The sequence below is a fragment of the Juglans microcarpa x Juglans regia genome, chromosome 3S (genome assembly GCF_004785595.1).
Source record: "Juglans microcarpa x Juglans regia isolate MS1-56 chromosome 3S, Jm3101_v1.0, whole genome shotgun sequence".
Taxonomy (NCBI): Eukaryota; Viridiplantae; Streptophyta; class Magnoliopsida; order Fagales; family Juglandaceae; genus Juglans; species Juglans microcarpa x Juglans regia.
In genome coordinates, this window is record NC_054599.1 from 6,783,853 (window position 1) to 6,811,823 (window position 27,971).

General features: G+C 34.4%; 2 protein-coding genes across 4 annotated transcripts; both read left to right on the top strand.

Moving 5' to 3' along the window:
* Positions 1–320: 320 nt before the first annotated feature.
* LOC121257907 (thylakoid lumenal 17.4 kDa protein, chloroplastic) lies at positions 321–4,519 on the top strand. The gene is made up of 4 exons (XM_041159177.1): positions 321–508; positions 1,076–1,197; positions 3,154–3,400; positions 4,073–4,519. Exons 1-4 carry the CDS (start codon positions 391–393, stop codon positions 4,294–4,296), a joined length of 711 nt encoding a protein of 236 aa, XP_041015111.1. The 5' UTR covers positions 321–390; the 3' UTR covers positions 4,297–4,519.
* Positions 3,876–27,896, top strand: LOC121257906 (acyl-CoA-binding domain-containing protein 1-like). 3 transcript variants are annotated; one of them, XM_041159175.1, is made up of 7 exons: positions 3,876–3,892; positions 23,739–24,259; positions 25,060–25,165; positions 25,287–25,390; positions 26,838–26,929; positions 27,144–27,241; positions 27,573–27,896. In XM_041159175.1, exons 2-7 carry the CDS (start codon positions 23,811–23,813, stop codon positions 27,750–27,752), a joined length of 1,029 nt encoding a protein of 342 aa, XP_041015109.1. In that variant the 5' UTR covers positions 3,876–3,892; positions 23,739–23,810; the 3' UTR covers positions 27,753–27,896. The 3 variants fall into 3 exon arrangements, with proteins under 3 accessions (XP_041015109.1, XP_041015108.1, XP_041015110.1); XM_041159174.1 differs by lacking the exon at positions 3,876–3,892 and having other exon boundaries at positions 23,677–24,259; XM_041159176.1 differs by lacking the exon at positions 3,876–3,892 and having other exon boundaries at positions 23,687–24,259; positions 25,290–25,390.
* The last annotated feature ends 75 nt before the right edge of the window (positions 27,897–27,971 follow it).

Genomic DNA, 27,971 nt, shown 5'->3' on the forward strand with positions numbered 1-27,971 from the left:
TCTATTACCTAAGTGTATTTTAAGTTTTTTTTATTTTTTTATTATTTTTTTAAGTATTTTTTTAACATCCTTAATTACTAAGAAAAAATTAAAAAAATATATAACTTTACTAATACTCACTTTCTTAATCATTAAATAAAATAAAAAATTAAAAAAAAATCAAATACAAAAAAAATAATGAATGAATTGTAATAGAGTAATAACTTTATCATTATTCTTAGTTAACATATATGTACTTGTGTCCAAACACCTCTCTAGTCTTACGTGTCGGGCCACGTCATATAAACGTATGTACCTGCCAGAACCATAAACGGATAAGTAAGGAAGCCTTCTTCCAAACTCACAGACGGAGAAAGAAAGCGACGAATAAGCTTTCCACAATTCACAAAAATGGCAACTCTTTCATTTCCACTCCCCCGAAACGGTTTCTGTCTGCGAAACTCCTCTCCGAGACGCCACGTTTTCCCCATTCCAGAACTCCACTCATCCATCAGAATCACTTGCTCTGGTATGACCCCTACATCCTTTAAAAGAAAACTTCAAACTCTCTCTCTCTCTCTCTCTATAATGTTTGTATGATTGAAAATTGGAAATGTGAATCAAGTTGATGAAAGACGAGTACTAGCCATAAAAAGCACGTACCCATTTGTATTTAATGCTTATTTATTAGACTTCAAAGATAATTAAGATTTTAATACAGTTACTTCAAACAGAGTTTGCGTATGAATAACCAGTTAACTTTGCAGTTTTTTCCCCACAATCACCTTACTAGTCATAAAATGTGGATATTTGATTCAATTCATCTCAATTGCTTTGCTTATATAGAACCAGTCCAATATTTCTTTCGGTGATAACCCAAAGGAAATAGAACAATCGGATGGGTACCACTTTTCATGTAGCAGAGTTGATTGGTTCAACTCTCTCACTTCCCCTTGAGAAACTTACTCATCAAAAGGGGAAAAATAATAAAAAAAAAAAAAATTGAAAAAAAAAACATCTTTTGCTGGTACCCACCTAGTGTAGTTGAAGTTGTCAAGCTGACTGATGCTATTGGTGTTTGGTGTGCCTGCAACAGCTAGATATGGTTCCGAGTCCAAGGGAGGCTTATTTCAATTTAAGGAACTTAAAAGTGTAGCTTGTGGAATTTTCGCGGTTTGGGCTGTGACTGCTGCCTCGCCTGTAATTGCTGGTGGCCAGGTTGGTAGCACTCTTCTTTTGTAAATATTTCATTTAACACTCAACTAATACGTGATCAATATGTGAGCAATTACTAACCATTAGAGGAATATCTGTTGCATCAATCTATTACGTGTTTAAGTGAAACATGCATTATGGTTGTGATTAATTCCCAATAACTTGAAGCTTTAAATGGGAGGTAGAATGAATTTGGGGTTCAAAATCAAGACTGCCTGTCCTTGAACTATAAATATCTAATTGTAGCAAACGTTATGTTGATATAAAATTATAAATGTGATTTTCTTAATTAATAGTAAGAGTTTGGACAATGATTCTGATTTGAGATGCCATAATTGGGGTAATGTGAAGACTCTGAGGCTTCTGCTCATCATAATTTTTCTCAGATGAATATACCCACCCATTGGATTTTGAACCTGTGATCTTATCCCTTACCTTTTCTTAAAGAAAGAGGTGGCATTATTTCAGCTAGGGAAAGGTATTGGACAATGTTAATATATTCTCAATTTTCTTATCTGCGGTCGTGGAGGGTCCCTCCACTCAATCTGTGGCTTGTTCGACTGTCCCATTTGAATATCCTAATCACTCATCATTTTAACAGCCTCATGGCTGTTCTTGTTTCTCCACCCCGTAATAGGGATAACCTTTAGCGACCTGAGAATGGCACTGTGAGCCTAGAATAATATTGATTTTGTTTATGGAACATTCCCAAAGCTAGATCATTCTTAAAGTTTTTCCTTATGGGTTCATATGAATGATGGGACCTGCTCATTGGTTCTACATTCCATTGCACCTGAACCTTCTTCAACCATTATCTACTCGAAGTTGGTTGAGATTTTTGGACTGATTTAACAAGCACTTTTCTCAGCCAGATGGTACTAAAATCTAATCAAACACAAAAGGACTGTATATGAGGAAGCAAGAAAATCTCTCTGTCAGCTTATTCTCATATTTTAAATCCCTCTGTGATGAATAATTAGCTTTTGATTCATAACAAACGTGTACTCCTGGTGTATCCCAAGCTGTCTTCTCATCTGAAAAAAATCAAATCATGCAGTTTCTATGTGGTTAACACGACGCTTATGCTCCTTTTTGCAGTGTGATAATTTTGTATGCCTCTAACCCCATTAGCAGCGTGATTTATCTCATACAACCTTGATTAACCATGCTATGGCGAGCAGCTAGCCCTAATAATAGGTCTCTTTGCTTTACTTGTACTTGATGCTTGGTTTTATTGGTGAGCCTTGCCTCATTTTGATGATCATGGCACTGAAGGACATACTATTGGAACATGACATAAACTTTTCAGCTTACCCCTCCAGAAAGCAATGTAAATAGAGGTTTGAGTCATTTGCCTCCAACTCACGGGTTGACTGCTACCAATAATCAAAGATATTAACAGTTCTACATGCGTATAATACACATTTAGATAACAACAATCAAAGATATTAACATTTCTTCATGCACATAATACACAGTTAGATTCAGAATCTAAATTTATGCTCCAGTAGAAAACTCTCTTCTTTGAAATATAATTCGTATGGAAACTTTTTTTTTCCTTTTTCAATATGTATTTCTATTTAAGATATTAATGGGTAACTGATCTCTTGCAGCTAATAGTTTGCTGGTTTTCTGACTCCACATAAAGCTTTTGCTTTGTTTGTGATATGAGTGAAAAATATTTTCCCAGAAAATTCAATAAAAGGGAAGTAGAGAATGGCATGGTTGTTACATGATCTGTAGTAGATGGCATAATCAGCAAATGAGCTATTGCTTCATCCTCTGATGACGTGGAATCTTTTCACTTCATTGGTTTCTTAGTATACCTTTTAGTTTTGCCTGGCTTGCTGTTGGCAAGGCTGTGATATAATTACCTGAAAATTTCTGGTTATTATTTCGTGAGAGAATACAATTTTTCCTTGTAAAGGACATGAACAAGTGTATGTGTTTGGCATGCAGAGGCTGCCTCCATTATCAACAGAGGCCGATCGGTGTGAGAAAGCATTTGTTGGTAACACAATAGGTCAGGCAAATGGTGTTTATGACAAGCCGATTGACCTTCGATTCTGTGATTACACTAATGATGCATCCAACCTAAAGGGTAAGTCTCTTGCAGCAGCACTTATGTCAGATGCTAAGTTTGATGGAGCAGACATGTCAGAAGTGGTGATGTCAAAGGCTTATGCTGTTGGAGCTAGCTTCAAGGGTAATTTCCTATTTCCCATCTCATCATTTGAGTTGTGTAGTTGAAATATCCCCTATTTATAGTTCATATGGTTAGAGATTTTTCAAGGCAATCTTCTATACAAGGGTACTGTAAATTAAACAGTGACATGATGAACAAATTGGACATATTTAAGTTTGCTATATAAACCACGAGTATATTTATATGTAGACACAGGAGTATGTTGAAAATAAGGCCTTGTGACCTTGTGGCATCTGCAGCCCTTTTGTGGTGCCATGTCCAGGGGTCGATCCCCCATTATGTCCAGTTGCCTAGGAAAAAAAGCTATTCCTTATCTATTTATTAAGCACTCTGAAGCTATTAATTCTCTTTTTGTAATAAAAATAGAGCTGTTTGAAACCAGATAGACGTGAGATTCCCTCTCTTGATACTGTGACTCATTTTTTAGCTTCCTTTTGTAGGCTTTTTCTTAATTAGATTAGTTTTGGGCTCTCTCTCTCTCTCTCTCTCTCTCTCTCTCTCTCTCTGTGTTTTGTGAGTTCTATGAAGATCTGCAAGCTGACTCACCTTTTGCAAACAACTGCGTCATTTTTCTTGGTTAAGAGAAAACCAAGAAAGATGTAAACATCCATGGATTCTAGAAGTCATTCAAGCAAGAATCCCTGAAACTAATGGCGACCACAATTTTTGTAGGTGTAAATTTCTCAAATGCAGTTTTAGATCGTGTTAATTTTGGGAAAGCTAATCTCCGAGGAGCTGTATTCAAGAACGCTGTATTATCGGGATCCACCTTTGATGAAGCTCAATTGGGAGATGCAGTTTTTGAGGACACCATTATTGGTTATATTGATCTTCAAAAGATTTGCAGGAACATAACTATCAATGCTGAAGGAAGAGCTGAACTAGGATGCCGGTGACCACATGTAAACTCATCTTTACCCATTTCTTTATCAATGGAGACTTAGGACGCTACTTATGTCATATTGAGGATTTTTGCAATGGGTACCATTAGAAAGACTAAATGCTGCTGAGGAATCATGTGTTCATCATTTGCGTTTCTTAGTGTCTTGTACTTTTTCATTGATTTTGACTTGTAACTCGAGGAGGAAGCTCAACCTATATATGGTTTGTGATTGTGTTTCCTTTTATTTTATTGATTTGCTTCTATTTCCTTGTATCATTTGTCCTGCATCTCCCATAAAATGACCACCTGTTAACGACTAGTCATATGTACCATAATAACCAGAAGGAACTGCTTTTTTACACTTATTTCGAGAATCTAAGAAATATGAAATGATGGGTCTGATTGCACGAAATCAACTAACAAAACAAATGGACAAATACACGAGCTGTCTCTAGCTAGCACCTCTGGATTAAGTCGGGATTTTGTTTCGGACACTCGTGCCCATAAAAAAAAGAAAAATATAAGCTGATCTCTCTCTCTCCGTTGCCTGTTGTTGCCAACTCTCATTCCGGCCCCGTCCCCTCGTACCGCAGGCGAGATCGATCTGCTCTAGGTTTGTATCCTCTTCGTGATAGTTTTTTTCATTTTTGCTATTTTTTTAGAACTAATGTTTTATTTCCTTCTTCGTGGGTTTCAACCATGCATGTGATTTTGTTATATGTGTTTTTTCAGCGTAGTTGTATAGTAGTGAGATCGATTGTGAATAGTAGTGAGATTTATGAGTTAAAGTTGATGAATAGTAATAAATAATAGTGAGATAAGTTGAGATGGATTATGAATCTAAACGAGACCTAAATGTTCATCTTAAAGTTTTCAATGAAAACCTTGTTCGTTGGCAAGCCAACCATGCATGGAGTTGCAAGCTTTACTCCAATTATAATTCTTTTTTTAAATGGGGAAATTATCTAAAACTTGAAATTCAAATAAAAAAATGTTTAGCATTTTTTAAGAAATGACACTATTATACTTGTTGGCTGTAAAATTAAAATTGATCCTTCTGATTTTGCCAAGTGTTAAAGCTAGTTTGCTACAATTTGACCCACTACTCGTCATGGATTAAATCTTTAAAATCAGAATTTGACCCACTACATTTGTTTTTGCAAATGAGATAAAAGTTAAAAGTTAAATAAAATATTATTAGAATATATTCTTTTAATATTAATTTTTATTTTGGAATTTAAAAAAGTTGAATTGTTTATTTTATTTTGTGTAAGAATTTGAAAAAGTTATAATGATTAGATGAATTGAGAGGAGTTGTGAAAACAAACGAGATCATAAAAACAACAATGCATGGTGGGTTATGGATTAGGAATATTTGTATTTCAAAACTACTATATATACTACACTCTTACCTCACTTTTATTTCAGTGTATTGATAAGCAGTATTACCCATCAACTCTTGATTATTATCTAATAGAATAAAAGATGTCTATTGTGGTCTCTCGCTAATGTAAATCTACCTGTGTGTGAGTCATATTTAGTTGTGATAGCATGTAGAAAGCCTTTTGGAAAGGCTTGTTGCTTCTTTTGGTAATTATCTGCAAGTGCACAAAATTATAACAAGTAGTAAAGTGTTTTTCAAGAAAATGAATATCGAACCCACAAGGATTAATTATGCTATTGAGTATTGAAATTGACTAAATTAATTACTATTTGGAAAACTAAAATTTGGAGAATAGATGATCTAACTTAAACTAAATAAAAGAATATTAAAATTTGAATTTTTAAAAGATAATAAGAACATATTTAGAGCGTTTGATTTCACCTAACGAATCCCACACAATTTATTCTTTCTTGTTATAAAATTCCAATTATCCCACATTGATGATAAAAATTCCTTAACTATTCAATATTTTCTTTCGAGCAATACCAAAAATATCTCAAATTAATAACTCCATATCTCTATGTGAATTTAATCAATTGGAAACTTATTAACTTCTTTGAGTTTTTCTTGAAATCACACTAATTGCGGTAAAGTTTCTATACTTTCGCTCTACTAATAGTTTTTAATCCTAGAGCTCTAATCACAAATCATCTCTCGGTCTCATTACAATCCAAGAGATCGAGCAATAGGTAGCTAGAAAATTGCAAGCATTAAGAACAAAGAATAAACACTCAATCATGGAAATATTGAAAATAAAATAATTTAGAATGTAAATTGTGTGTTCAACTCTAGACTACGTCAAAGTTCTAAACAATAAAATTAGTTCATAATAAAATTGAAGGGAAAAACAATAGAACAACGAAACTTAAAGATAAAAACTCTAAAACTCACACTACAAACTTAGACTCAAACTTCGAACTTAAACTCTCAACTATCTCAACTTACTTCCCTTCTTTGCCTCCCGATTACAAGCCTTTATATAGGCTTCAAAAAGTTCTTCAAAAAGTTCCACCACGTCCCAAGGCGTCCTAGCATGTCAACTCCACCAAGTCCCAAGGCTCAAGCTCCACCAAGTCCCAAGGCGTCAGAGCATGCATGTGCTTTTTTTTCACAGTCAATTATTTCTTCCACCGACTTTGCTGGGTGCCATGTGTGTGCATTTACGTTACGAGCGGTAAAGCTGTTCACCTTTGCTAGTTGTTGCCCACGATGTTGTTTAGGTTGATCTTTTAAATTGGTCGTTAGACTGGTTGCCCAATCTAACAACACCAGAGCATTGTCGCCAGGCCATCTTGCCTACCGAGAGGTAAAATATGTCGCTCCTCACTTAACTTTTGTCGCCAATTCTGATCACCATTGGGTCTCCTTGCCTACCGAGAGAAATGACTTCTCTTTGCTTCCCGCAGTATAAGACTCATCGCCCAAATCTTCTCGGCTCTCTTTGGCTCTCGTCGCATCTCTTCGGTCTGGATCCTTGGTTTCTTCTTTTGTATCAAAATGCTCTCATTTTGTATGAATTTTCTCATTCCTTCGAAATAAAGAAAAATATGTAGAAATAAAATAAAATCAATATTATTGAAGGAAAACTGATACTTTTCATAAATAAAGAAGTAATAAAAATCACATAAAAATCACACTTATCAAGGGTCTTAGGGCATCTTATCCTTTAAAGCTAGTTCATTATGATATTTGCAAAACTATGAATGTGAAGGCATGCCATGCACCTCTTATTTTCTCACATTTATAGACGACTACTTACGTTTCAATTATGTCTATCTAATCACGCATCGTTTTGAGACATTGGATTGCTTCAAGCGTTTTGTAGCTGAGGTTGAGAATAAAAAATAAAGAGGGCTGCTACAGACACTAAGGGATCCCACACACTGATGTGGCAAACTGAAAGTGTGCCATGTTTCCTCTTCTTTTTTTTTTCCTTTCTTTTTTTTTTCCTCCTTCCGTGCGTCTCCCCTCCCCTCCTCCTCTTTCCCTTTGTCTCCTCCTGTCTCCACCCTTCTCGTGGCCGCCATAGTGGTCGGGGACCACCTCAGGGCCGGCAGAATCCATCGGTGGTCCAAGTGACACCGTCTGGCAGGGGGATGGGAGCTCCTATGCACAACAAGATGCGTGAGTTGCCGTGCACAGGAGCAAAGTTTTAAATTTCGTACCGTACCGGCCGGTACGGTCGAAATTTTTCGTTTCGGCCGTCCGGCCGTACCGGCCGGTACCGGTCATACCGGCCTCAATTTCGGCCTGTACCGGCCTATATTTCGGCCGGTACCGGCCGATATTTCGGCCTGTGTTTTTTTTTTTTTCATTTTTTCATTTTTTCAAACTACAAACTTATTTTTTAACCCTCAATTCAGACTAGACTATTTATAATTTATATATATATGTATTTGTATATAATTTATTTATATATAGACTATTATTTTAGAATATAATTTTTATATATATTTATATATATAATTTATTTATAGATCGACTATCCCGAAACGTTATCCCGAAACGCTATCCCGAAACGGTACCGATACCGAAATATTTCATTCCAGTGCCTTGACCGGTACGCTATCCGGTACGGTATTCAAAACATTGCACATGAGCTCCCATCCCCCGCTGGACGGTGCTGCTTGGATTGCCGATGGATTCTGCTGGCCTGAGGTGGTCCCCGACCACTATGGCGGCCACGGGAAGGGTGGAGACAGGAGGAGACGGAGAGGGAAAGGGGGAGGAGGGGAGGGGAGACGCACGGGAGGAGGAAAAAAAAGAAAGGAAAAAAAGGGAGGAAACGTGGTACATTCACATTGTGCCACATCAGTGTGTGGGATCCCTTTGTGTCTGTAGTGTTTTCCAAAAATAAATGAATTAAAAAATTCTATGATCGAGGTCGTGAGTACTTGTCTAAAGAGGTTTAAAGACTACGTGAAGTAAATGGGATATGCAGGAAATTGAAAATCCGTGGCACACTACAAAAAACTGGTGTAGTGGAAATGAGGAGTCTTAACCTTTATTGAAAATGGTTCGATCAATGATAGTACAAGGTAACCTGCCAATATCATTTTGGGTGGATGCTCTTCTAGTTTTTGCCTACATTGTGAACCATATACATTCTAAGTATGTTCCATAAATCCCATATGAATTATGGAATGATGTAAAATCAAATTTGGAACATTCACAGTCTTGGTTTTGTTGGTTATTTTCACACTATTTCCCATAAATATGATAAACTTGACCCTAAAACAAATAACCATATCTTTATAAGATATTCAGAAAGCTCAAAGGGTTACGAAATGTATGATGAACAAACAAACAAAGGAATGAAGGAAATAGATTCACATGTTGCCACATTTATTAAAAACGAATTTTCTAATATTGGTGAAGCAAAAACAAGATCTTGAAATTTTTGAATTGCAAGAACTTGAGAGAATTACACCATCTTTTGGTGAGATTTGAGAATTGCCACATCTTAGAACTGTAAAAGATAGTAGGAGTGACTTGCCTCCTGGGATGAGTGTACCATTAGAAAGTGACTCACAAGAATTTCAATTACATAAAAGCGAATGTGGAACCATTTCTTATCGTCGTTTTGAAATTGAAGGTGAATCTTTCATATGTGCCTCGTGTGACCTTGATGAGTTTGCTTCTGATGAAGAAGCACTAAGTTCACCTGCTTAAGATGAAAGGCTAGCTGCTACGAGAGGTGAGATAAGTTCTATTGCAAAAAATTAAGTTTGGGAGTTAGTTGATCTTCCACCTAGGGTAAATCTATTGAAAAAAAAAAAGGTTTTAAAAATTAAATGTAAATTAGATGGATCAATTGACAAGTATTATAAGGCTTGTCTCATGGCAAATCGCTATACCTAAAGAGACGACATAGATTATGAAGAAACATTTTTTCCCTATGGTGAGATTTTCTTCCATTCGTTTCATTCTAGTAATAGTTGCACATTCAGATTTTGAGCTTTTTCAAATGGATGTAAAAACTATATTTTTTAATAAAGTACTAGACAAAGTATGCCAACTGAAAAATTCTGTTTATGACCTTAAACAATAGTTTAGACAATGGTATTACATATTTCATAAGTTCATTACTTCAATTGAGACTGAATCCTGCGAAACCATTTCATAGACGTTCATTGATATCTTCTTTTTATAAAGAAAATTTGACTTTAATTCTTGAATAATCTACATTACTTTTGCTTCGATTGTAACAAAATATTCACTTTTTATGTGGAAAAGGCTCGTGTCAATAATTATGATTTTAAAATTTTATGGAAATGATATAGGAGACTTCATGGTTTCTCTCAAGAGACTAACAGAGATTCTAGAACGATTCTATATGCACAATTCCAAACTCAAAGACACTCCATCTGGAAAGAATTATACATTGAGTCTAGAACATTGCCCAAATAATGATGAGAAAGAGAAAGAGATAACCATAATTCCTTATGCCAGTGCAACTGGACGTCTGATGTACACTATGTAGTGTACATGACTTGATATTTATTTTGTAGCTAGATTGATTAGTCATTATCAGAGTAACTTAAGATCAGTTCATTGATAAGCAATTAAGAGAATTTTTTGATACTTTCGTGGGACAACAGATCTTGTTCTTTGCTATAACGGTGGAGACACGAAACTGAAGGATTATAACGATACTGATTAGGCTAGTTATAAATATGAGTGTAAATCCACGATGGATTACACATTTATACTTATTGGGGGAGCTATTTTTTGGTGTAGCATGTCTAGGAAAACCATCAATGGAGTTGGCATGAGTGTCTAGGGAATATTATTTAGATTCTTATTTGTTATTTTCTAACTCGTAGCCTAGGTGATTATGTCATTTTGACTCGATATGATCATGAGTATATTATATAGAGAAAAACTTCACACCGGTCTGACTGTTATTCCTCAAATAACAGCTCGTCAATAAATTTGTGCCATGTAGTTTTTCTATTTCACATTCAATATGCCTGCCTATAGCTGATAATGTTGTGAAAATCCCCCTCCCCTCTCCCTCCTCCACCAAAGCCCACCCTCCACCTCTCCCGTTGACGACAGAGCCCTTCTCCCAGAACATTTACTAGTTAAAGATCTCACCCTCACCCATTGAAATTGATCATCTCTCAACAGCCATGCAAGACGCTATTGGAATTCCTGCTTGCTTATCTTCCAGCCAGAAAATATCAGATGAACACAAGGCTGTAACCAAGTCAGGTCAGAGTGTTTTCATGTTCATATACCATACAAAGATCGCGGATCAGTGCTGCTTAATCACAATTACATGGTTCAAAAACTTGCTACTCCATGGCCTCTCAGTTTTAGTGTAGGGTTCGGATGGAGAAAGCCAGTGTACCTGCAAATTTGAGCTGAAGCCATGATATTTCTGGAGAAAACAAGGTTCAAAACACCTTATAGTTAAAAGTAAAGTTGTTGATGTCTTCTGGGACTATCAAGTTTGTTTTAAAAAATATCGATGTCCCTACATTCCCATTTCCTTTTGAATTTTACAATTTTCAAAGTCAAATAAGACTGAATAGAGAGGAAACATTTCCAAGCCTTCAAAAGTGAAGCGATTACTCGAGAGATCTGGAAAAACAAGAAAATAAAGATTCCCAAGCCTTTAATCAAATCTCTCAGAATGAAGATTCCCAAGCTAGGGATAGTCAAACCAAATATTTTGTAGAGTAAATCAATTCAACCTCTTGAAGCTGTCGATTTCTATCTCTCGAAGCGATCTAGCCATATTTGAGAACAAAAGGCATGGCGGAGAAGCCATGCAGAAGAGATTTGCAAGAAAAACATGAAGGAATCGAGGAGGGGTAGGCGCAACAAGCGTCAATGATGGACAGAAATGGGAGAGAAACAGCTTCGTCGGCGACAGACCTGGTTTCGTGCGGCGGTAGTTTGGGTTTCGTGCGGTGGTTGTGGTCTGGATTTCGACTAAAAAGAAGGAAGACACTCGTTTCTTACTGATAATGTGATTTAATTGGATGAAATCATATTTATTGTGTCTAATGTAAAACTTCGGACGTGGCATATTGTGATTGGAGGCTGTTAAACGCCCAACATCAGCCGGGCCGTCTCAAAGAGGAACTCTATTATATAATGTGAAGTTAAGAATTGTTGTGAGTTATAAAATTGAGAGTGATTAAGGACACTTAACATAGTGGGATCAAACAATCTGGGGCATAAACGAGATGTTATGAGTGATGTACTATATTAGTAAGATGGCGACTTAATATAATATTCCTACCTTTTGCCTTCTTGTCGGGTCGCACACTTGAATTTTTGTAGGACTGATAAGTGATTGAGATATCAGCATGAGATTGTTAATGGGCATGACATCCATTGTGGACAAGTGAGAGATGTTTGTAAATAGGTACCCCATGACCTATGTAGTGCCCACATGAGTGGGAAAGTTACAAGCATTTAATTAACTCTCTCCCACAAGTAGTTAATTAACTCCTAACAACTAACAGTTAATTAACCACCTCATTAGAAAACTCTTTAAATAAGAGTTTTATGTAAGTTAGTTTTGTATATGGAAAAAGTGAGTGAATGTACAAAACAAAAGCCGCTCCTCTCTCTCTACAATTTCCTGGAGCCTTCATCTTAAGCTCTTGGTCTTGAAATATGACACCATTTTGTGAGAGTCTAGTAGCCTCCTAAGTGACATATAGGTGCAATCATAATTTGACGTGGGCTGTAAGACAAGCAAATATTCAAACTTGTGAGAATTTCGCTCTACTTGAAATAATTCAAATTAATATTGTCTAAGAATAACTAATGAGAGTTTTATAAGAACCCTTACCAGCCACAACTAGTTGGTTGATACCAAGAGGCATTTTTGTATTCTACTCTTCTGAAGTGACCATAGATGCATAAGTATCATTAAACTTAGCTTTAATTTTTTTTACCATTTATTACAGCTATAAAGTATGTTATAATATCTATTGTTAGCAAAGTTTAAAATTTCACAAATATAGACATGGTATCAGAATAGATCGAAGAAAAAATAACAATCATCTTATTGATGTTTTATCTTTCTATGTAGATGAAACAAGTATGCACCTTGATCTTTATAGACATGTATGTTATTTATTCTCTTTCTTTCTCAAATCATCGAATCTTTTCTTACTAGTTAGTTTAATTTCTATACTTAGTATCCTAGTCTGCAAGCATAAATTTTTTAATGTCATCCCACAGTGCTCCAAAGAGAAGTCTTCTTAGGGTTCAGAGTCTAAGAAAATTTATAGTTGCTTATTTGCAACCATTTGAAATAAGATGCAAAAATGGGTGGATTGCATAAAATGATCACAAATTAATGGTGTCAATTTTTCATGTAAAGTGGGTATTTATGTCTATTTTTTAAGATCAATAATTTTTTGAGGCAAAAAGAGACTATTTGCTTGAATGCTTGCTGTAGTACTAAATTAGTTTGATATATACTTTTTTTATATTTGTTAATTAATAGCATAATTTAGTGATTTATATATTGCGATGTTGATTATCTGTGATAACAATGCATAGTTCTTACATACCCACCTAAGTTGATCCATCCTAATCAAGAGATCTTTGTCCCTTGTCATTAGGGATGGACTTAGTATAAGGACTTGTTTGGGAAACTCATCTCATCCAAACTGAAAATTTATCAAAATTTCATTTTCAAACATCATTTAAATACAAACATTTTACAATTTTAAATCTTTGTTTTTTTTTATCTAATTATAACCTAATCATTACAACTTTCTTAAACTTTCAAACAAAACACAAAAAATAAAACTTTTTCAAATTTCAAAACAAAATAATATTAAAAAATTATATTCAAACAATATTTTAACTTTACAATATTTTTATTCAAATTTTTCTCTCTCATTTCCTAAAACCGAATAAAACATTTTAACTCAAACTATTTCACTACAATTCACAAATTATTTTACTACTATTCACAAAATTTTCATCTCGTATTATTCTCCAAGCATCCCTTAAACTTTTTTTTTTTAATCCCATTATTGCTTACCTTCCTTAGGGCCACCTAGGGCTGTAAAATGAGCAGGCTACTCAACAGCCAGCCCAAACTTGACTCTATTAAGTTCGAATTCGGCTTGAATCGAATACTAAATGGGTAATTCACAAACGTGGGATTAAGCTCGATTATTAAATGATACATATAGCTCGACCGACTTGATTCATATTTATGTACAAAATTGTATGAAACTCGACTTGACTCGTCAGCTCTACTTGTATATATTTATACATATATAATACAATATATATATATATATATATATATATATATATATAATATACATAAGTTATATATGTATTATCAATTATGTATATAGACTTATAGTCTTATAGACTTAGGGTCATGCTACATCCACAGAGGATTCTCACTAATCAACCAATTTTTATTTTTTTTAATTTTTTTAAACATCTTTTTAAACTCCTTAAACATTTGTTTTTTAAAAATCACAAACTCATTAAAAAAAACTTCCTTAACCATTAAGTTAAAAAATATTAAAAAAAGTAAAATGAAATTCGGTACAAAATTTCGGTAAGCCTTCTCTGTGGAAGTAGTGTTTTCAATTTTCATAAACTTATAGTCCACTACATATACTATAAATATAAATTTATAATATATCATATAGAACTAGAATGTATTTATGTTAACATACGGTATCAGTATTGTAGTAGTAGATGGTGGTGTATTAGTGGTGTGTTAATAAATATATAGTATTATTATTTATTAGGAGTATAGTCTAACATAAATACATAACATTATAAATTTACAAATTACACCATATGGTCCATATATATATATTTGTTATTATGTAACATGTTACATGTTAATACACAGATTGGTGACCACGGTCCACGGTATTATTGTATTAGTATTTATGGGATCATGTAAGACTTCACTAACTTGTGACTTGTGAGTCGTGTGTTGCGTGTTGGAATGTTGTCGAGTTGGGAACTTGGGACTCTGGGAGATGTGGGTTTCATGCTAGCACTTGGATCTGTAAAGTTCGACATCAGCCATTTGTTCTTTTCCTAAACCCTAGCTTACACGATGCGATGCTTTACCATTTCTCCTTGCAACCGTTTCACACTCTTTCTCTCAAAGACTCATGAGACCCTAGAAGGCTAGGCTTATGCGATTTGCATGTCTGAAGGCTTGAAGCCTTGATTCTTGATTCTTGATTGTGAAGGTTTGTAGTCGTGTGGGTTTCAAGAACCTGAGAGTGAGTCTTAACCTTCATGAATGCAACCGACAATCATATTTTCGGGGAGTCGTGACTGCAATCTCAGTCTTAGAGATGGCAGATGGGTCATTAAATGCTAGCATTTATGAGTCCAAATCAACTTAATCCCTAATTTCATGGTTCGTGGTTCTCTGGTTCGTTGAATCATTTGTCCATCTCTCAATCAATTAGCCAGGTTCTTTTTTGTTTTCTAACCATTTGGTTCGGAACTTGGGAGATTTGGAACCACCTATTGCTAGCATGTCCCCTCTAGTTCTCTCCTAACTCTTTTTAAATTGTAGTCTTGTAGATCTAATCATTTAAGATATGTACACCAAAGTGGCGTGACTAGTGTCATCCTTCATGACATATATGCATGCTTTTGTAATTGTCTATTACTTTGATTGATATAAAAATAGATTTTTTTTTAAAAATTTTGTAATGGCAGAAAATGGCCTGTTCCTATCTTGATCTTGCTATTGTTGCACTATATTATATATTTCGAGCTTATTATTATTCATACTGAAAATTTTGGAAAAAAAACCCTTGTAGAGAAAGAACTTCCAGATCTATGCTTGAAGAAGAATTTAAGTCCTGCCATTCCGTGAGTTTAAATTATTCCTCCTCCTTGATTCTATGTATATGATTTTTTACTATAGATTTTAATTTTTTTCTTTTGCTTCTTTGTCTTCTCTTGGTTTGTTTGTGTATGTTTTTTACTAGAGATTTTTGGTTGATTAATATAAACCATACCAATTTTATGTTCTTGCTTGAAGTTTTTGAAGGTGCTGTGTTTGTTGATAATGTCTACACATAGAGGTGCTCTGTTTTGACAATGCAAGTCTAAAATCAGTTTGAGCCTTAATTGATTTTGGTTTCTACAATATAAACTATATGATTCTACACAACATGTTCTTGCTTGAAGTATCGAGTGGTGTTTTGTTTGTGGAGGCACATAGAGTCAACTCTTTATTTTGATGAGTAGAATATAAAATTAGTTTAAGTTTAACATGTTTGGGTTGATTAATTTTTTCCTATCTACTTCTATGTTTATATTCTTGCTCTATTTTGATGAGTAACATATAAAATCAATTTGAGTTGAACATGTTTGGGTTGAATAATTTGATCCTATTTGGTTCTATGTTTATGTTCTTGCTCTGTTTTGATGAGTAAAATATAATATTAGTTTGAGTTGAACATGTTTAGGTTGATTAATCTTTTCCCATATGGTTCTATTTTTATGTTCTTGCTCTGTTTTGATGAGTAAAATAAAAAATCAGTTTGAGTTGAACATGTTTGGATTGACTAATCTTTTCCTATCTGGTTCTATAAGTATGTTCTTACTTCAAGTATCAAATGGTGCTTCGTTTGACATGTTTGAGTTGATTAATCTGATCTCTATTTTTATGTTCTTGCTTCAAGTATCAAATGGTGCTTTGTTTAACATGTTTGAGTTGATTAATCTGATCCTATATGATTCTATGTTTATGTTATTTTTTCTTGAAGTATCAAATGGTGCTTTTTTTAACATGTTTGAGTTGATTAATCTTCTATGTTTATAAATTATAATTTTGGATTCTTGCTTAAAGTTTCTGGAGGTGCCTTGCTTTTAAAGGCACATCGAGCCATTAAGGCAAGGCTGTATATTGAAATTGTTCGAGTCAAATATGTTTAACTTTAACATCTTTTAGTTGATTAGTGCTAAACTTATCATCAGCCTTGCTTCTGGAGGAACATTCAGCCATCGAGGAAAGCCTGTTTAGAGTTAAACCTTTTATTTTAGTTGGTTAATATAAATTGCATGTTCTATGTTTATATACTTATTTTATGTTTGTGGAGGTGCCTTGTTTTTGGAGGCACACCGAGCCATTGAGACAAGGTTGTTTTCAAAAGTATTGGGTCAAACTTTTTTTACTTTAATTTATAATTTATTTTATTAATATAATCTGTATTTACAAATTATTTATTTTAGCAAATGGATGATCATATGAATGAACTTGATCTGGTGGAGTAATATGAAAATGAAAACTCCATTGGGATTAGCTTAGTAGAGCCCATATCTGATGATGGTGGAGACACTGCAAATACTGAGGCACCTAATATAGCCACTAATGAGGGCCCAACAAAATTGCAAACGGTAGCCTATGAAAGAAAGAAGAGAAAGAGAACTTCTGTTGTATGGAAGGATTTTGTTGAAATTGAACAAGATGGTGCTAAACAACCTCCATGCAAATGTTATAAAACTTTGTTCAAAGCATCTCGGTCGAATTTTACTACTACACTACATAAGCACTTGCTAACTTATTTGTCATGCATAGGGTCTAAGAAAAAGCCAAAAGTTTTAGCAGTTAAGTCTAAGGAGCCAGACAGTGGTTTCACTATGTCAAACTTTACCTATGATAGTAATAGGGTGAGAGAGCTTGCCTTTCATATGATATTTTATCATGAATATCCATTCTCTTTTATGGAGCATGTGGCTTAGGTCAACTAACACAAATAAGATATAGTTCACTCAATGATTGCCTTGGGGTTTTGAACTCCATTCGCCCTCCTTTGCAGATTATTTAAAATATCATATAGACCCTCCCAATCATGCTCTATGGATTGAACACCTCTCGTACTCAATTTAACAGTCTTAACTGGATCAATTGCTTTGTTGGAACTCTTCCTTGTTTCATCTCGACTATAATTTGATAGTGTGACATTCTTTCTTTAGTAACAAGTTGTAGTAACAAGGATTGTTCAAACAAAAGAGGTGGCGAGAAGAGCACGGGTAACCTCCAAAGATGCCAAGTTTTTTGCTTAGCTATTCCATTCGGGGGTATATGGGTGTAGTGTTTAATAAATCTATGGGTACAAACACTCCAAATTAGAAAAAAAAATGTCTCGGGCTGTTGCAAAGAAGGAATGCATGAGAACTTATGAAATTGAAATGACGAAGTTAAACGCTTTACTTAAATTTGTTAACAAAGTTCATATCACAACTAACATGTGGACTTATTGTTAGAAACTTTCATATATGGTGGTGACATGTCATTTTATAAATACTGATTGGCATTTTTTAGAGGCGTGTGTTGAACTTTTTTCATATACTGCCTCCACATATTGGATTTCTTATTGTTGATGTTTTACAAAAGCGTTTTCAAAATTGGAGAATCGAGAATAAAATTAATTCAATTACTGTTGATAATGTAAATTCTAATGATGTTACCATTAGAATATTGAAAGTTGATTTTCGATTGAAGAAAATATTGTCTATTGGAGGATAATTGTCTCATGTATGTTGTTGTGAGCATATAACTAATTTTCTTGTGAAGTATAGACTTGGAGAGATTAGGGAGATCGTTGATTGTGTTAAATATGATATAAAATATCTGGTAGTATCAGAAAGTAGGCTAAAACAGTTTAGTGAAATTGCAAAACAGTTGCAATTGCCCTCAAAGAAATTGATTTTAGATGTGCCTACAAGATGGAACAATACATATTTAATGTTGGACGCTACAGTTCAATTAAAAGAAGTGGTTCCCAAATATGGTGATAGAGATAACAGTTTTGAATAGGTTCCAAGTGTTAAAAATTGGGGGTAAGGTGAAAATATTTGTCAACTACTTACTATTTTCAATTGAGTAAACAATATTATATCCATAAGTGATTACCCAACAACAAATATATTTATTTCTAAAATATGGAGAATGAAAGACATCTTTGAAAATCTAGAAATGAGAATGCGTACATGAAATCAATGTTAAGAAAATAAGTTCTAAGTTTGAAAAATATTGTGGGGAGTGTAATTTATTTATGGCAATTGTTGTTGTGTTAGACCCTAGATTGAAGATGATGATGATCTAGTATTGTTTCCCTTTAATTTATCAACAGTCAGAAGCTTCCAATAATGTTGAACATGTCTCTCAAGTGTTGCATGAGTTGTATGATGAGTAGGGTTGTCAATATGTGACATGATCCGTTAACCCAACACGAACTTGATGTTAACGGGTTTGGGTCAAAATGGATTGACCCGTTAAGACACGATTCATTAATGGGTCACTAATGGGTTATCCCACTTAACCTATTAGTAACCTGTTTCGATCTGTTAAATTTTTTACTCAAAATTACAATTATATTCTTTTTAACCTAAAAACAAAAATACCCTAATATTGCTTCATATTTCCTCACTCATTTTCATACCCTCACTCTCTCTTTCAGTTCTCAGTTGAGTCAGTTCTCACAAGTCACGACCACCACCCACACTTTCTCTGGATTGTAATTTAGGTGCTTTTATTGTTTAGATTGTAATCTTAGACTTATATAGTTAGTTTTATATTATTAGGAGGTATTGTGATTTTAACTTTTATGTGAAATCATGTTAATTAGGTCAAATGAATTATTTAGGTTAATTCAACTCATTTACATAAAAGGGTTGAAATGGATTGACACGGGTTGTGTCGTGTCAATATATTTTTAATTAATTCATAACAGGTCATGTAATGTCAATCTATTATTTTAATGGATCGTGTTAGGGTTTGAAAATCTGAATCGTTAAGTTCAACGGGTCATGTTCGGATTGTTCCATATTGTATAATATACACAACTTGACCCAACACAAATACGACCCATTTACATGATTTGCCACCCCTAATGATGAGTATGTTAAGGAATGCAATTCGACTATTGAGGCACAAAGTAAGTAGGAACATGCTCCAAAACTACATGAGTAATCATGCAAGTGATTAAAAATTAGCTTAATATTTTTTTTAGTGTTTCAATGTATGCAGGTTGGTGTCATGGTGGTTTTGTTGAAGTTTGAGAACTTGCTGTCATGATGATTTATTTGAAAATTGGTTATTTGTTGTCATGGTGGTTTTGTTCAAGTTTAACAACTTGTCGTCATTGTGATTTTGTTCAAGTTTGGTAACCTATGTCATGGTTATTTTGTTCATGTTTGGTACCAGTCATCAGAGTTACTAACTTGTTGTCATGCTGAAGTTTGTATGCATCTTAAGTCTTAACTATTGCCTATTGGTTCATACACTTGATAGATTGTATGATGCTATATAGCTAATTTGCTATCTTTGTCCTTTGATGCTATCTCAGTGATACTTATAAAAAAAATCTGATGATATCTCAGTGAATATCAGTATATACTATGACTCTGTAAGATTGTATCAAGACTGTATGAATTATGATAGACTCTCTTAATCTCTGTGAGATGTCTAGAATATGATGCTATATCTGATTATTTATTTATTTTATTTATCAGATTTATTGTATTGTTAGCGATACCACATTATTTGTTCAGCAATTAAATTTTGCAATCCTGTCAAATATTCATTGACAGTATTACTAAGTTGAAAGTACTTGAGTAATCATGCAAGAGATTAAAATTTAGCTTAATTTTTTTGAATTTATCAACGTATGCAAGTTTGTGTGACAATATTACTAAGTTAAAAGTACTTGAGTAATCATGTAAGAGATTAAAAATTAGCTTAATTTTTCTTGAGTTTATCAACGTATGCAAGTTGGTGTGAAGATGCTTGAATCGGGACACTTGCTATTGGCTAACTATTTCTGCCTCCATTTATGAATATTGAGGACTTTACTCTACAATTTTTATTTTGAAGTTTAACGTACTTAGTTGCATAATTTTTTGTTTTAAAGCATTTTTTTGGTTCATGATTCCATGAGGATGTCATTTAATGTACTATAGCCATAATCTACCTGAGGTCCTAAAAGTTTGATGATGTAACTTTGTATTTTATTGTTAATTCCTTATATTTTTATTTTTGTATATATTTTATTTTGTTATAATTTATTTTTGAAATATTAGAAAAAAATATCCATCTTGAGCCGAGCTCGGCTCGTTAACAGATGGAACTTCGAGCCAAGCTCGAATTTACATTACAAGTAAATGGGTTGAGTTCGGCTTATAAACGAGCCGATTCTAAACTCACTAGTATTGTGAATGAACCTAACTTTTAGGTCAAATGCTCACTCGAACTCGACTCGAATATAGCCAAAAAATGAACATGGTAAAACTCATATTCATTTTTCGACTGTTCCTCATAGACTGCATTGCTCACTTTTTGGCCTAGTTCATGGGTTGTTGATGAGAACACAAATGCACGGGCAAGGAATATTGGTTTTATTTGTGGGCTGGCTTAAACTGTGGGCCATAAAAGAGGTAGGCCAGTGTTTTGAGGCTATTAGCCTAATACAGTTCGTGCACAACTACACTTGTAGCTTATTCCGTGAATGCTCACCGCCTTGCAATGGGGAAAAAATGGCTACAATTACAATTTTGCACAAACGGGAGCCATCACTGTTGTGGATCGGATTATAACTTGTGTTTCCTCTTCCTCCTTTCCTTTTCTTTTCTTTTTTTTTCTTTTTAAATAATGTATTTCCTCTATTGTTAAAGGCATTGAGGGACTTTTTTTTGTCTTTCTCATTTATTAAATTATTTGTTTTTTTTTTTTACCAATTTTTGTAAGGGCCGTAATATTTTTAGAGTAATACTATTTATCATCTCTTAAACCATCATTCTCTCATCGTCCATCCTATAATGTGATTTTAAATGATTGAAGACTTTTTATTATATTTTACTTGAGATGATAATAATAAATAAGATGATAAATAGATTTATTCATATTTCTAGTTCTTTCAGAGTTTTTATTTGAATTTTGAGATTTATAATGAGAACTTAAGAATAGATAAACAAATTAAGTTGATTATATAGGACTTATTAAAAATTTAATATTGTCTAGAAAAAAATTTGGAAAAATACACATACACTCTCAAACTATCACCAAGTTGCAATCACGCTCTTAAACTATCAATTTTAACGATCATTCCCCAACTTACCAAAAACAATTCTAGAAATAAAGATGCTCTTCCTTCCCCAATAGTGGACAAAGCAAGGAAAATTCCTCCATCGTAAGGATTGCAAGGCACTATAATGTGAATGCCAATAAAAGTGTAAAATGCCTATGCCAATGTGAATACTCTAAGGGACTCATGGGGTGGTGCGACGAATCCTACTAAGCGTAGGATTTGTCCTAATCCACAAGGCTGGGGGACGACTCCACAATGTCATATGTCTCTCCTTTAGGTTGCTTGCGAGGAGCCGTTCCCTATGTAAATTTTAGACTTCGTTTGGATCATCAACTCATCTCAACTCATCATTACAAATTTTTTAAATTTCAATACAAAATATAATAAACAATTCAACTTTTTCAAATCTCAAAATAATAATAATATTAAAAAATAATATTCTAACAATATTTTATTATCTCAACTCAACTCACTTTAATATCCAAACACAACCTAAACGAATTCATTGGTAAGCTTTTAACTATTTTTGAAAGCTTTATTTTAAGTCTATAAGTTTTTAAATGTATTATTTTGGTATTTTTTAAAGAGTAATGGTACTTATTGTTGGAAAATATATTGAAACGCTTTGTAAACTAGAGAATGTAAAGTAACAAGAAAAAATTAGAAAGAGAAAATTCGGTATTGAGGCATGTTGTGATGGATGCTTTCCTTAGAGTAGATTCGGCCGCCTCCAAATTTAAACATGTACTAAACTTCTTGACAGTCTACTCTTAAGATATAACAACGTCGGTTCCCGTTAATCTCTTTGTCGATGTACACAAAAAGAGATATTCAAATCCAATATAAAACAATCAAAACCCAAAGAAAGAAAGAAAAACAGATGGAGGAAGTGTTTATTTAATTTTTGTAGAGAATTTGGAGTTAATAAATTTGTGGGTGGGGTTCCCTATTTATAGAGAATGAAAGGGCATTTGTGAAAAGTCACAACTGGAATGAAATGACACTTGTGAAAAGTCACAACTTATTTAAATGAAATGGTACTTGTGAAAATTCAAGACATATAGATGAAATGGTACTTGTGAAAAATCACAACTTATATATATGAAAGGTAATTTGTGAAAAATTACAACTAAAATGAAGGAGCACTTGTGAGAAGTCACAACTTTTCAAATATTAGAGAATATATTTAAAATATTTCTAATTCACTAAAGGACACAATCATTTGTTTGATTGGCAAGCAGTTAAGACTCTTATCCCCAAGAGGCATGCATTGATTTAAGTTATTAAGACACATTTTTATTTAAATCTAGACAAACGAACTGATACATTGAACAATAATAATGATTCACATTATTTTTTACTTAACATGAAATATTTTAATCATTTCTAAATTTAAAAACTAACACGTACTACAACTTCATCTTACTTCATCCTATAATGCAAAATGTGATACAATTATTATCTTGAATAATTTTTCATCATTTCTAAAGAAAATCTGAGAAATTGATAAACAATATCACAAAAGGGAATGTGACAAGTAAAATCGCTACGGACATGCCAATGCAAACATGTGATAGGATGCACTTGATAAAAGGTGAAAATTATAGTCAATGGGAAAAAGAGAAATACTATTTGTAAAGAATAATATTATTAATGATTTCAATTTTCATTATCTTTTCATTATGAGATGATGTGATATTAAATAATTTTAATTTTAATTTATAAATTTATCACTTAATATGATGATAAAAAGATAATAAAAAAATAGATAATGATTTTTTTTACAAATAATATATGTCTATTTCGCAGGTCATTGTTATTGCAAATTTGCAAATAAAATTATAAGTAATACTATCAACGTTCAGCCGTGGAGACGCAGATTAGAAGGGATACAGTGATTCACTTCATAGAACCTACAAACATCTCTCTCTCTCACGCCCATGTCCCATTTCTAGAGCTTTAGGGCTTTTGTTGATCCTTCGTTTAACAGGCTACCCCGGTTCAACCATGGCTGACTGGCAACAGCTCGTCCAGTCTATAGTCCTAGGCCTACTTTTCTCTTTCCTCGTTGCCAAGCTCATTTCCGTTGTCCTCTCTTTCAAAGAGGACAACTTCTCTCCCTCCCGCTCCGCCCCAAGACCGGGGATACCCGAAGGCCCGGCAAACGATGCCGACTCCTTGATTGCAGAACAGGGCAGCATCAGAAACGATAGTGTGCCCGCTAGCGATGCTGAAGACGATGATGAAGACGATTGGGAGCGAGTGGAGAGTACGGAGCTGGACGAGGCCTTCAGCGCGGCTACTGCGTTCGTTGCGGCGGCTGCGGCCGATCGGCTCTCGGAAAAGGTTTCGAACGACGTGCAGTTGAGTCTTTATGGTTTGTACAAGATTGCCACCGAGGGCCCTTGTAGCACGCCACAGCCTTCTGCTTTGAAAATCACGGCGCGGGCCAAGTGGTACTGCGCTAGTTTTGCGGTTTCGTTGCCTTTTTTTTTTGGGTGTGTTACTGAAACGAATAGTTTTGGTTTTGTTTATTTGATTTTGTGGGTGTTGCGGATTTTAATGGAATGCGATTTCACGAGCTTGATGACGAGGGATGTTGTCGTTTAGGGTTCTGTTTGATTGAGTTTGGGATTGAAAGTGCTTGAACTATTGACCTTCAGTCAATGGAGTTAATTGGGTATTCTAACTTCTAAGTGTGCGTGGACTTCTTCTTGTCGATATTAAGCAATATAATTTATCAAGTAGGTGAAAAGGTGATAGATGAATGGGAAGCATATTGCAACAGTAAGTTATGTTGGACTGTTTCCTATTAGAAGTATAGCACGTGATATGATGATTATTATTGAGAGACTGTTATCTCTTTTACTGTTCTATCGGAAACAAGTTTTTTGTTTTTGTCACAATTAAATTGGCCTCAGTGCGGAGGAAATACGTGCAGGCAATATTTCTGTCAACTACAAATAGAGGTCATGTGTCAGGAGTCGGTACTATGATATCAAATCTTTCAGGGAAAGTTTTAAAAACAAGAGAACGACTGAGAAAACATCTTTATTTTTTAACATTGGTGACCATGTCTTCTCCCCTCTCAATTCCTTTTCGTATTCCGTTTCTCCTGCCAAACGTAGTGTAACGATTTGTAATTGTTTGGACGTCCTTTTAAGTTTCCTGTGCATTATATTCTCTAAAATTATGTTTACTACTTTTTGGCTGAATGCTTGATCTTATATTCATTTTTCTGACTGCTGTGTTGCAGGCAAGCATGGCAGAAATTGGGTGCTATGCCTCCAGAAGAAGCTATGCTGAAGTACATTGATCTTGTTACGGAGCTATATCCTTCTTGGTTGGCTGGTTCAACTCTGGTTAGCATCTTTTGAGTTTCCCATCTTGCTATTCTTTTGTACTCATGTGAGTGTGCTAACTCTTTGTTAAATTTTTTTTTTCCCTTACCCTTTCCTGGTTTCTTGACTCATGGCTAACTAGAAGAGTAAAGGCAGAGAAGGTGATGCACCAAGTATGGATGCTAAAGGACCAATGGGACCGGTTTTCAGCACTTTTGTCTATGAGGAAGAATCTGGAAACGAGTCGTAAGGTTCTTAGAACTTCTTAATGTTTGGGGATTAGTGCTGTTATTTTAAGCCCTTAAATAGTTTCTTTGCAGAGGTGGTTGATGTGTATTTTATGTTATTGTGTATTTGTATATGTGAAAAGAAATGTAGAGTGTAAGCATGTAGTCCTGGCTTGGCTTTGATCTGGTGCAAGGGTTCTGCTTATATTTTAAATTAATGAATACCCATTCAATAGGTATTTTTGAGGACTTTTCATGAATGCAGCCTGGAGTTTGTTTCTCTCTTTACTGCTAAAAAAAAGTTTGTTTTTCTCTCTTATAGTTATATAATATAATGCGTTTTTCGGAAACTAAAGTCGCTCGTCAAGCTAAAAACAGAGGAGTTCCCTCACTACGAAAGTGGGGACAACCGTCTTGGAAGAGTAAGCATTGAGGACTTGTTCTCATTGGTATTTTATTAGTACAATGACTTGACGGTTGACAAAATTTCCCATCAAAGCTCATGTTCAGATTTCTGCACCCCCTTAAGCCCTTTTGCATGGGCTGCTGCAAGAGCTTATATATTGATGACTGATGAGATATGGTGAGGAAATTAGCAATTTTTAATAGATTTTCCGATTGCTAGGGATGCAGAAATTTGTCATGTTGCCTGTTACATTTCTTCCCCTCTACTCTCTCCCTGTGGGCCCCTTAACAACCAAAAGCACGAGAAGGAAAAAGTTGGTTTTAATTCTATTGTTTCTTGCTTTTGAAAATGTTTTTTTTTTTTTTATCAATGTTTTGTATCTGATCTGATTACTTGATGGTGGTCTATGGACTTATCTGGTTGTAATCGCATCATGTGGAGAGATGGCCTTTAATAATTCCTTTTTGCTGGTCTCAAATGGGATTTGCTGCCTTTACAGCATTAACATCCCATTTTCAATTTAAATCAAATGGTTCTAAGATTGTTAACTCTTCGTTATGGCTTAAGGTTGAAGATTCTAACTGATCAAAATCTGAAATTTTAGAGTTCATTGCAGATTTGGACTATTAATTTTACTGCATTATGGAATCTTTTGGAAGAGGCTTTGTATGAATAGGATAAGCCAAAGATTCTTTTGGTTTGGGTTTCCTCTGACCTAGGAGTTGTTGATCGAGCACAGGTACCATGATTCAGTCTTGCTCTTGTTTAGCAACTCTTTTTGGCAGATACTTGTAAAAACATTAAAGGTTTTGACAGGTGTCTTTCGTTAATTAAGGAAACATTTAGTAGTTGTGTCATGTGTGTATGCCCTATAATCTGGGCATGGAATGTTAGCCATACAGCCTGTAATGAGTTGAGCTGATTTCTGTATTATGTATGGATTTGCTTCTTTGAGCTATGCAATACTTCCATATATTGGAAGAAATAAACTATTGATAACAATTTCAAGGTTTTCTTTCTTTCTTTTGGCTGAGCTAAATGTATCTTGTTTTACTTTCAGGAAAATGGATGCTATTCATGCCTTTGCCAGGGAAGGAGAGGTGGATAATTTGCTCAAGTGTATTGAAGGCGGCATTTCAGTAAATCTGAGAGGTTTTTTTCTTTTCTTTGCAACCTTTTCCATTTGTTCAATGATATTGATTCCATTTTGGATTTCTTTGAAAGTGGATGTAGATGATCTCCACCCTTTGTTCTATGTTTGATGAGTATTCACTCTTTTATACTAATAAAAAAAAAAAAAAAAGTATTCACTCTTTTATCAAAATTTATGTTGCCTTCTAAAACAGTTTGGCTAAATTAATTGCAGATGGCGAGGGTCGGACCCCATTACACTGGGCTGTAGATCGTGGCCACCTTAACATCACTGAATTGCTTGTTAAAAGTAATGCTGATGTAGATGCAAAGGTAGTTTGAAATTCTAAATATACTTAACTGCTTAAGCTTAACCCCACGCGACCTTGTTATTTCTTTTCCTTGGGCCAAGACCATGGGATGCAAAGGTAGTGCATATAACAGTGATTGGCATTCTGAACTGCCTTCTGGTCTCCCTATACTGTTCATTTTTTAGAAGTATTAGGAGTTGGAGAACCTGCAAATTTGCAATAGTCCTCCCTGCGGCATTTCTCATGCCCCATCGGATCTTTTAACAGATTTCTTCCATTCAGTGATTTCTTTACTTTTTCAACTTCCATTTTATTTTTTTGCTAAAATGGTCTCCTTATTTCCCTATTGGAAGGACGATGATGGCCAAACCCCATTGCATTATGCTGTCACGTGTGAGAGAGAAGGCATTGTCAAATATCTTTTGGAGCAAAATGCAGAAACAAATTTAAAGGACAATGATGGCAACACCCCTGCTGATCTCTGTGAGGCAAACTGGCCTTGGATGAAATCTGCAGGGAAGCAGATTGACTGAGAGCTTATTAGTTTTGCTGCTATAAGGTCTTTTCCTTATTGTTGGCCAACTTCTAGTGGATGTATATGGTTATATATAACACTTTAAAAACTTAGTTATACTTGTCAGATGAATTAGCACTCAGATTAGTTTTACAGCCTCTCCCTCTCTTCTTTTTATTATGATTCCAGTCAGCTTTGACTGCAGGTCGTGTCCTCGGTGCAAATTGCGCTTTTTTTT

What these genes read in the sequence shown, in the direction of transcription:
- LOC121257907 (XM_041159177.1), top strand. Translation starts at nt 391, where the DNA reads ATGGCAACTCTTTCATTTCCACTCCCCCGAAACGGTTTCTGTCTGCGA. An exon ending in CTGTAATTGCTGGTGGCCAG is followed by an intron (nt 1,198 to 3,153) that starts GTTGGTAGCACT and finishes TTTGGCATGCAG; the next exon opens with AGGCTGCCTCCATTATCAAC. An exon ending in TGTTGGAGCTAGCTTCAAGG is followed by an intron (nt 3,401 to 4,072) that starts GTAATTTCCTAT and finishes CAATTTTTGTAG; the next exon opens with GTGTAAATTTCTCAAATGCA.
- LOC121257906 (XM_041159175.1), top strand. Translation starts at nt 23,811, where the DNA reads ATGGCTGACTGGCAACAGCTCGTCCAGTCTATAGTCCTAGGCCTACTT. An exon ending in GAAGAATCTGGAAACGAGTC is followed by an intron (nt 25,391 to 26,837) that starts GTAAGGTTCTTA and finishes TTTTACTTTCAG; the next exon opens with GAAAATGGATGCTATTCATG. An exon ending in CATTTCAGTAAATCTGAGAG is followed by an intron (nt 26,930 to 27,143) that starts GTTTTTTTCTTT and finishes AATTAATTGCAG; the next exon opens with ATGGCGAGGGTCGGACCCCA.